A 10470-nucleotide genomic window follows, 5' to 3' on the forward strand; every position below is an offset into this window, starting at 1 on the left:
AGCGCATCTTCACTGAAAATATTCCATGTGGCTCCACCTTCGTAAAAGTCAACTCTTCGAATACTCTCACACTCATCGAAACGTCTATCTCCGCTGCCATCACCATTAACATAACTGCGATGCGCAGCGACCCGTTAAGCAACTGACAGATGGCGATGTCCCGACGGAATGCGTACGACGTGATCAGTCGGGGAATTGGAAACCAGAGCTTCATATGGTCTCCAAAATAAGACTCATAGACACACTGATAGCCAATTGGAGGCGACCAAGGACGCTGTCGCTTGGAAGGAATGATGTATGTAACACATGCACCTCCACTTCGGCTCAATAAATCCCTCACCGTCTTATGGGAGGAGCAAGAATCGAAGACATTCCCCCACGACTGAGCCCGCGGGTCACGAAGCAATTCGAACGGGAGTGGGCCGAGTTCTTCGAAGATCCCACCATGATGATAGATCGTGGGTCGGCAGTCTATCTGGTCGAAAGGAATCTCCCGACTAGCTCGTCTCAAAGACCTGGAGGCTTGGCTAGACGCTTCAGAGCCGCTACCGCTCACGTCACTGCTCCCGACTTCAACGCGATCCGCGCGTTCGTCACGGATCATCTTATGAGCATCAGCGAACAAAAGGCGTTGAGATAGGTTCATATTGTCTAAATCCCGAAGAGCGTCGCGATGAATCAAGTCGAAATCATCCAGCGGGCTGTCAGCTGCCCGTTCATCTCTGGTCGGACTCGGAGAATCTGCGACGCCCTTCCCTTTTTCTTCTCGCGACAAACGACCTCTCAGAGGCATGATCCTGGATTTAGGGGACGACTACAACCGCCGGACGATACCGACAAGCCTGTGTGAGGAGAAACGTACCTAGAGAAAGAAAGTAAAAGTAGAGAGAAGGGAGAGAAAGCGGAATACCTGAACTTGCAGAGAAGAATGACGAAAGCGAAAGGGAGGAGCCTATTTATAGCAAAAACAAGGGCTCATCCTCCGAAGCGCAATCATTAGGTCTAAAGAAACCTAAATGGGCCTCAAAGGCCGCCTAAATACCCAAAGGCTTACTCGCGACGGTTCGGTTTCTCGTTCAAACCGATCTCTAATCGAGATGCCAAACCGAAATTAATCCCTGATTTCGGTCTAAACCGGTTTTCTAACGAAAACCGATGAGATAAGCTTGAGCTATTTTATCGAAGTAATTCGCCTACCGAGTAAAACGTGCCTCCGTGACAAAAACCTCGGCGAGCAAAGTAGATCATGTAGAAGTACTACTCTAAGCGACTAGAAACGTCAATAAAGCGGCATGCGACTAAACACGCTAGGACCTGATATACGAACGAACCTGACTCACAAATTCACTGAGACCGCTACGCCGCTCACAAGTGAACTGGGGGGGGGGACTTATTGTAGGAGATGGATTACATCCCTCCACAAGGCCCATCGAATAATAGGCAAGCTTGACAAGTTTAGTCGGCTTAAGCGGCTAAAGGTGTCGGCTCGACCCAGAGTACTTTTAGCCGATCAATTAAGCCGACTAAATACGCTCGGCTTATAGAGAACAGTACCAAGGCCTGCATACTCGGCCTTTAACGACAGGGCCCAAAGGACGACACGATTAGAGCATCACGGACGGTTACACTATAAGAGGGGGATGAGGAGACAACGAAAGGGGACTTTGGGACAAAACATACAGAAGCGGTTAGATCTAGGGTTTCCTAATAATCTCTTTGATCATGTTGCTTAAACCTTTGATCTTGTCTCCTTATTTTCCGTCAATCTTGTAACCTCTTGTTTGATTTTAATAAAAGCGTCTTTAGTCACCTCATTCCTACGTTCATTATTCTAATCAGCCGAATCAAGCATAAACAATAAGATGCACTTTTGTATCAAATCGGTTTGTTACATTTATTAATATGGACTTAGAAAACTATTAATTATGGACTGAAAACCCAAACTATAAAAGTTTCTCTGTTTAGGCCACCGTCTGCTCCTTCTCTCTCCGACACAACACTATCTCTTACCAAAGAGTTAACCCGCGAAACTGATAAGAAAATAAAATGCTTAAAATCTAAGTAGATATAATAAAGTAAACTACTTTCTTGTGAGTCAAGGAAACGACCATTTCTACTCAATTACTTTTTCCTTATTTCCTTTAAAGCATTCTGTAGCAAAAAAATTGATTTTTCAGAAAGGGCATTTTCAAGAAGTTCTTGGAAGGAAATTTTTTTAAATGAAACGAGATTGAAAAAGCAAAAATTTCAAATGAAACGAGATTGAAGTTCCACATAAGAAGAAGAAGGTCACAAACCTTGAAAAGAAGAAGAAGGTCACAAACCTTGAATGAAGTGGGAAAATCCAAAACTAGATGTATAACATAGAGTGATTAGCCTCTTTAAGAAAAGGAAAATACTTAGATGCAATATCAGGTTAGGCCCTGCATAATTCAGTATAAGATACTATATAACCACCAACACTGAATAATAATAATAAATCAAAGATACTCAGAAAGAAACTGCATGAATCAAAATTCAACAGAGGGGGACACAATCACCACCATTCACCACATGAATCATGCTTTTTGTAACCATTCACAATTACTTTAATAGAGTTTTGACTGAAGGATCAAGGAGCCAAACTATCCACCACCACCCCAAGCAGATTTGTTTCTTTTGTTGTTTCCTTATTTGATGTTAAATATAAATTAAAAATTCTACCAACCAAAATACTAAAAAATATATATATATTTCTTACTTGGTGCGATATAATAATTATAAATATGATAATGCATCACACAATAAAACTCCACGTACAATATGAAAAATGTGACACAGGAAGTTGCATGTGGTCAAGGGCTCACTTGCTCAACTTGGCCAAAACCATATAATCTCAGTCACAATCATATTTTATTCCCAACATTAGGAGCTCTAGTTTAAAGTTAAGCTCAAACATGGTGTCTTTATCTGGTTATACACAAACATTAGACTTAACACGTTACAAGTTTCAAGATATTCATATTACAACATGATAATGTTACATTTAGTGTTACTTGAGGACCACCATAGCTAAATAATGGTTAGCCAGTGAGGATTTCAATGTAGGAGAAACTGGAGAGTCCCCAAAGAAGAAATCAAACAAAGCAGATGTAAACACTACCTGACTCGATCCTTTGGCAATCCTCCGGATGAAACAGAAACCTAACAGAAGAAGAAAGCAATCTCATGTGTGTAAGTAATTCGATTAGCATCACACCCTGAGAGAAAATTTGTGCATTCAAAGCATTTTAGAAGGATTGATCCAAGTCAAGAGTATGGCAGTTCCCTTGGAATGTAGAGAGAGCTGTTTTTTATCATCAGAAGAGAGAGATTTGATTTGAGGTGAAATGGCTTCATCTAATGCCATCCCAGAAGGTTTTACCATCAACATGCTCTCACAAAAACAGTCTGCAATGTTTTTGGTAGTAAGCATCCTCCATGGGAGAAACAAGAACTCTGTTCATGTTCGAATCTCTAGTGTTTTGATCTTTAGAACAAGACAGAGTTCTTGTTAACAACTTAACATCTTTAATTTGGTGTCCTTTAGAGTCTAAAACAATCAACTGTGAGTCCTTCTATGCGTATTTCTTTCTATTGGCCAAAGTTCGTTTAGTCTTAAAATAAATCTGTTGATACAAATTGCAAAATATGCATATTTCTTGCTTAAAAACCTGCTCAGAAACATGTAACAAGTAGAACAAATCCTCATGTCACACACGATAAATAGTTTATAAAGAAGAAAAACACAAAGGGAAAACAATACTTCCTGAAAAGAGTTTGAATATAGATTCTTTTGGGGTAGCTAAAACAAAAACAAAATCGATACACAGCACCAACCATCATCTCTTAGGCACTATCTTCGGTGGGCTTCTCAGTCTCCATTGGTTCTTCACCAGAGGCCGGTTCTGGCTGTGGCTCACTCTTCTCCTCATCAGCCGCCGCCTTGGCTTGTGGTGCTTCCGGTTTAGCAACCGGCTTTGGTTTGGTCATTATTGGCCTGCAGAACCTGCCAAAACAAAATCCAAAAAGACGTTCAGTCACTTTCCTACTAACAGGAGAGAAACAAGTGAGAAGAAGCTTTTGCATTTTTTACTTGTCCAATGCCTCAGCCTTCCTTGTAACATCGGCTGACAAGAAAGCTGGTGTTGCGTGCTTGGGAAGCGCCTCCTGTTGCTGCTGCTTCTCCCTCATCCATGCTTCTGCTTCCACACACTCGTTCAATACCTTCATTTGCATTCCACAACAACAGATTAAAAACACACATCTCAACATTCTTATGCAAAAAAATAATCATGAAATATTTCAGAGCTCTTGTAGTTATACCTTTTGCTTCTCTTCTAGTTCAATGTGGTCAAACTTGGAATCATTAGAAACGGCTGCCTCTCTGTAGCTGTTAACACAGTGACCAAGCTGACCAATGACTGTCCCTCTCTCCTGTGACTCCTTGTAACGCATCTCAACTGGGTCACCCACCTAACATCAAAGTCCAACGTTATAACATTATTTTCTTAGAAATAAAATAGCGCCATCTATCATATGTGTGTATATTTACCTTCTTGAGCTCCTCGAGCTTTGCAACATAGACACCTTTAGTCTCATCTTCTCCATCTTCGTACAACCAATCCTCCACTTCCTGCAGCTTCGCCAGGAACGCTTCCCTCTCTGACTCGGTCATGTACTCATGGTATTTTTCACTCAGCTGAAAAAACAAAAAAACACAGCAATTAGCCAACCCTTAAAAATACAATCTCTCAATGCAAATAAAAAAAAAGAGAGAAGAAAAGGGTTTACTTACTTTGTTTCGCATATCATAAACATAGGACTCAACAGCATTCTTCTTGTCCTTGGTCTCCTCCATAACTCTGTCTTGGAGAGCCATCTCATATTCTTTCTCCACAGCCTTTTGGACCTCCACAGATTGCAAGGCGCCGTATACCAATTCTGACAGAGGTACGTTTGTCTTCTTCACCTTCTTCTTTGGAGCCTCAGCCTGCACATACACCATACCCGTTGATTACATCAAGTTCACGAATGAAAAAAAAAATAGCAAGCACCGTCAGCTCAGTAGAGAAAACTAACCTTTGAATCAGTTTCCATTTGCACCGGCTCAGGAACACCATTGTCAGTACCAGCTGCATCACTGGTTTCCTTTGCGTCCTGCATGTTAACATCAGATTCACCAGAGGCTTTGTCAGTGTCCATCTGCTCTGCTGTGACCTTAACTTCAACTTCTTCCTCCTCCAAAAGCTGCAATGAAGGAGAGGGAAACATTTTTTAGCATAAACTAAACGATCTCAAGTTCGCATTGAATGATCAGTTGGATGAATACAACACAAACTTACAGTTGCTGATTCAACAGAGACAATTCCGTGAAGGGTCAATCTCACTTTCACCTTAAGCTTTGCCCTCTCGCCTTTTGATGACTGGAAGGGACCAATCTGCAAAAAAAAAAGGAGAACAACAATGAGAAACAAGGCACGCTACAGTCTTAAGGATACACACGACACTGGGCAAAAGATCAAACCGTGTATGTGCTGATTTTTGGAGGTGCTTTCAAGTCAGTCGCATCACTGTACTGCACATCGACAGAGAATGTTCCAGAGCGGTAAAACGTCAGAGCCTTGACACTAGGAATTGAGTTTCCTTTGGGGAAAACAATGGTGCTCTGCTGATTCTCAGCTCCTCCATTTTGAGCATCAGCCGCTGCTCCTTTCCACGCCAGCGAAATGGAGAAGGGGAAACTCTCATGAACCTTATCAGAATCAATAACATGACTCGTTAGATACTATACTAGGCGATAAAACACACATGTTTAAAGCACAGATATGCAGCCATTACCTGGAACTCACGGACTTTGAAGGTGGGACTGAGAATGGCACACTGCAAGGCACATCCCCTCGACACACACTCACTAGCATTCATTGTACGCCTCGGCTCCTTACCGAAAAACTCAGTCAGGATCTTGATAATAGCAGGGACACGAGAGCCAGAGCCAACAACCTCGACCATATGTACATCTTCAATTGAGAGCCCCGCATCAGAGAGAGCTTTCTCTAGAGGCCTCTTGACACGCTCCAAGATAGGGATGCTGATCTCTTCAAACTCCTCCCTCTTGATGACACCCCTAACATCTTTCTCATCCATCAAACACTCAATATTCAACGGCGCCACAGGGTTAGCGCTCAGAACCTTCTTCAGCTTCTCACACGCAGCCCTGAGCCTGAGACTAGCCTTGGCATTCTGTGCGACATCAATCTTGTACTCCTCCCTAAACTTAGCAGCAAAATGATTGAAAAGAACTTCATCAAAGTCCCTTCCTCCCAGAGACCGGTCAAACCCGTGAGACAAGACCTTGAGCTGCCCTTTCTTGAACCCCGCGATGCAGACTTGCATGCTCGCGTGACCAATGTCGATGAAGGCGACATTAAGCGGCTCGCTCTCCGGCAAATCCGTCTTGTAGATACCATACGCCAAAGCAGTCGCCGTCGTCTCGTGGATCAAATGCAAAGGGTGCAAGCCAGCGATCGTCGCAGCATCAAGAACAGCTCTCCGCTGCAGATCCGTGAAGTAAACAGGAATACCAATGCAGCAGTCCACCACAGCCGCGTTCAGATTCTTCTCAGCAATCCCTTTCAAGTTGGACAGCATCATCCCCATAACCTGAGTGGGGGTAAACGCCCTCTTCTCTCCCAGATAGCTAGCGTGGATCAAAGGGTACCCGTCTGGCCCTTCAGTGACGGAGAAAGGGAGAGACTTGATGTCTCTCTGCAGCTCGGGATCCGAGAATTGACGGCCCACCAGACGCTTGATCTGGGAGATCGAGTTTTTGGGGTTCATCATGGTGGAGGCAGCTCCAGCGGTTCCGATGAAACGCTGCTTCTCGCCGAAGCATACAATGGCGGGAGTCTCGCGGTTTGACTCATCGTTGAGGACGACGTCGATGCCTCTTTGCCTTGCAACGGCCACAAGACAGTTCTCGTTCCCGAAATCGAACCCGACTACACTCATTCTCAAAGCTTCGGTCTTGTTCGAAACCCTAATAAAAACACATAAAGTTTCAACCTTTAAAACCCTAATTCAATCGGAAGCTAAATCATAAAAAGTGAGATGCGAGAAAAAATACGAGATTCAGATCTAAGAGATCTAATCTGTAGCTAAAGGGTTAGAGGAGAGGAGAGGAGAGGATCGGGACCGTACCTGGAGATCGGGAGAGGGGTTTGGGTTCCGAGAGCTTTCTTTTTAGGTTTCGTGGGCAGCGGAGAATCTGAACGAGAGGAAGGGACTAGAGAGAGGAGTTTTATGGACTAGGGTTCTCTCGAGCTTTCATTGTTTACGTTTAATATTTATAAAAAAAACTTGAATATAAATCTCCATATAACAAAGGGGAATCAGTTCTATAACCTTCAAACAAATTATAATTCATTGTATAACAAAAAAACCTAGCTTGCAAATATGTATTGTGTCTTTTGTATAATAATGTCATTATACCCTTGTATACAACCGGTGAAACCTGCAAAAAAAAAAACAATATTTAATTAATAATTTATAATTGTAAGAAGTAAAATGTGGTCTTTCATTACTCACATATTTTTTTGAATTGAATTATATCCTTGTATACAACCGGTGAAACCTGCACAAAGAAAACAATATTTAATTAATAATTTGTAATTGTAAGAAGTAAAACGTGGTCTTTCATTACTCACACATTCTCACAATCATGCTTTTGTTTTCATACTATGTTTTCGTTTCTGTTTTTGTTTTACAAATCCAGTGGTGAAAAAAAAGACAACGATGAAAGCGTAGACGGTGAGCACACACAACAACTCTTTCATTTTTTTTTCTTAAATCAATTGATACTCACAATCATGCTTTTGTTTCCATACTCTGTTTTCGTTTCTGTTTTTGTTTTACAAATCCAGTGGTGAAAAAAAAGACAACGATGAAAGCGTAGACGGTGAGCACACACAACAACTCTTTCATTTTTTTTTCTTAAATCAATTGATACTCACAATCATGCTTTTGTTTCCATACTCTGTTTTCGTTTCTGTTTTTGTTTTACAAATCCAGTGGTGAAGAACAACGACGGCGAGTCGGTAAAAGCATCTTCGTGTCGGGAAAAAGAGAGGAGATGAAGACGATCTCTATATGGTGGTGAAGAATAATGATGGTGAACGAAATGAATGTGTATCGGCCTGTCTAAAAAAAAGAATTGAAGAAGAAGAACTCGCCGTCTATACTATATTCGGTGAAATGAATAGTATAGTATATATTCTTAAGTATAGCTACCTATGTACGGTTACCATACTACTTGAGGCATATTTCTATATTACTCCTTAAAAATGTAATAATATGTCATGTTTTTAAATTTGATAAGTCTCTTATTTGTCATTTTGTGTGATTGATTGTAATATGAAATTCATTTTTTGAGTGTTGGATAAATTTGATTATTTGGAACATTCGTTTACTATACTACTTAGACTATATGGAATATAAGATATGCAACATGCTAACCAAGTAAATGTGATTTCGAGTGTTTAATATTGGAAATTAATTTATATATTGTATTTGAGTTTATATGTTCATGTCTAAGGTTTAGATTTACTAAGTAAAGATTTGGGTGTAGTAAACCATATTATATATGTTTCTATTTGGGTTTATGCTTCTTGATTAGGGTTTAGCTTAATCTATTTATTTAGGTTTAGGGTTTAGTAATTAGGATTTAGAGTTTAGAGTTTAGTATTTAGTATAGTTTAATATTACATAATATTATGCACTATTTTAAGATTTTAATATTTGGGTTAGGGTTCAAATTTGGGTTTAGGGTTTAAATTTGGATTTAGGGTTTACCGATTTTGGGTTTAGGGTTTAGTAATTGGAAGGTGGGGGTTGAGGTTGGGGTCAACATAACTTCTTTCATTCAAGCATATATCTTTCATAATTTTACCAATATGTACTATACTATTGATTTTGTTCTATTCTATCTGAGTTTATGGTTTATATTTGTATTTAAGATTTATATTTGAATTTAGGATTTAGTGATTAGAGTTTAGGATTTAGTATTTAGTATTTGGAAGGTGGGAGTTGAAATTGGGGCCATCATTAACTTCTTACATACAATCCTAAACATTTCATAATTTCGTAAATATGTATTATAGTACTATTTACTTTATTTCATTATGTTTGGGTTTTGAGTTTATATTTGGATTTAGAATTTATATTTTGATTTTGGTTTTAGTGAATAACATTTAAGATTTAGTATTTAGGGGTTGTGGATGTGATTTTGATAGGCTTTAATATCTAGAGTAGAGATAGAATAGGTGTTCTATATTATTTTGTTAATATGAAGTAAATGAAATACTATTTATTGCAGGAGTGTTTTATTTTTGTCCACTTATTTATTGAACACAGTGAAAGTGAAACGTATGCGGTTATTTAATACGTGACGTGGAATATGTATCTTCCATTTTAAGATAATAGTTCGTGGTAAATAATGGTCATACATGTTGTTGTCAATATCATCTCACCATCTCTCCTTTACCGGTTACTTGTAAGTCCAAGGGGTAAAACCGGCTCAGATCAAGCTTAATTGTTAGATACTTAATTCTGTCAAAATCAATGTTCTGCACTTAATTTTCATTCCAAACTTAATCATTTCACAAATTCACCCTATAATAAAAGATGTAAAATTGGTTTCTTTTTCTGAAAAAAATAGATAGCACATGGAATAACCAAACTGAAAATATAAATTTTACAAAATAATAGTATAAAAACGACGACATAAGTATCCAAAATATCTTATATATTAAAACAGAAGTCACAACTTTGATTCATGTGTGATTTTTTTTAAAAATAGACATAATAGACTTATTCCTAAAAAGTCATGTTACATTTAATCTCTAATCTTATCATTTATATTTTGGACCTACCAGAAATTTTTATTGGACTATCAATAATTGGATTTAAATAATAGATGATCCATTGGATTTATAGATAGTATAAATTAAATAGATATAATTCAATGTTGTAATATTATACATCCATATGTTAAATATTTAAATATTAATTCAATGAAAAAATATACCGTATACTTATTATGTTTTAAAAGTTGATAGACATATATATATATATATATATATATATTATAATATATACCAATTTATAATTGAAAACAAAATATTTATATAAAAATAAATGAAAACAAAAATCTGCGCGGTCACGCGGATCGAGATCTAGTAAACACATTAAAATCCAAAATAGATCAAATAGGTTAATGCCGTTTGTATAGGGACAAAAGAAAATTTAGATAATCTGATCACTGATTTCACAAATTTTTATTAACTATTCTTCATATTATTTAAGAAATTAGTTTTAGTTTTATGTGTACTCACATTAATTATTACAAAAAGGTAATTATATTGATAATATTAATGAACTTAACAAATTACTTTT

The 10470-nt window shown here is 38.5% G+C and overlaps 1 protein-coding gene and 1 pseudogene across 1 annotated transcript; both read right to left on the reverse strand.

Moving 5' to 3' along the window:
* Positions 1–2945: 2945 nt before the first annotated feature.
* LOC106338597 lies at positions 2946–3485 on the reverse strand (annotated as a pseudogene).
* Positions 3486–3654: 169 nt separating this feature from the next.
* Positions 3655–7363, reverse strand: LOC106341605 (heat shock 70 kDa protein 15). The gene is made up of 10 exons (XM_013780332.1): positions 7219–7363; positions 5860–7057; positions 5546–5773; positions 5364–5459; positions 5101–5268; positions 4817–5011; positions 4574–4720; positions 4345–4494; positions 4115–4245; positions 3655–4027 (listed from the first exon to the last, which is right to left on the reverse strand). The coding sequence occupies exons 2-10, from the start codon at positions 7027–7029 to the stop codon at positions 3868–3870; spliced, it is 2445 nt and encodes an 814-aa protein (XP_013635786.1). The 5' UTR covers positions 7030–7057; positions 7219–7363; the 3' UTR covers positions 3655–3867.
* Between the last annotated feature and the right edge of the window lie 3107 nt (positions 7364–10470).

This window comes from Brassica oleracea, chromosome C4, assembly GCF_000695525.1.
Source record: "Brassica oleracea var. oleracea cultivar TO1000 chromosome C4, BOL, whole genome shotgun sequence".
NCBI lineage: Eukaryota > Viridiplantae > Streptophyta > Magnoliopsida > Brassicales > Brassicaceae > Brassica > Brassica oleracea.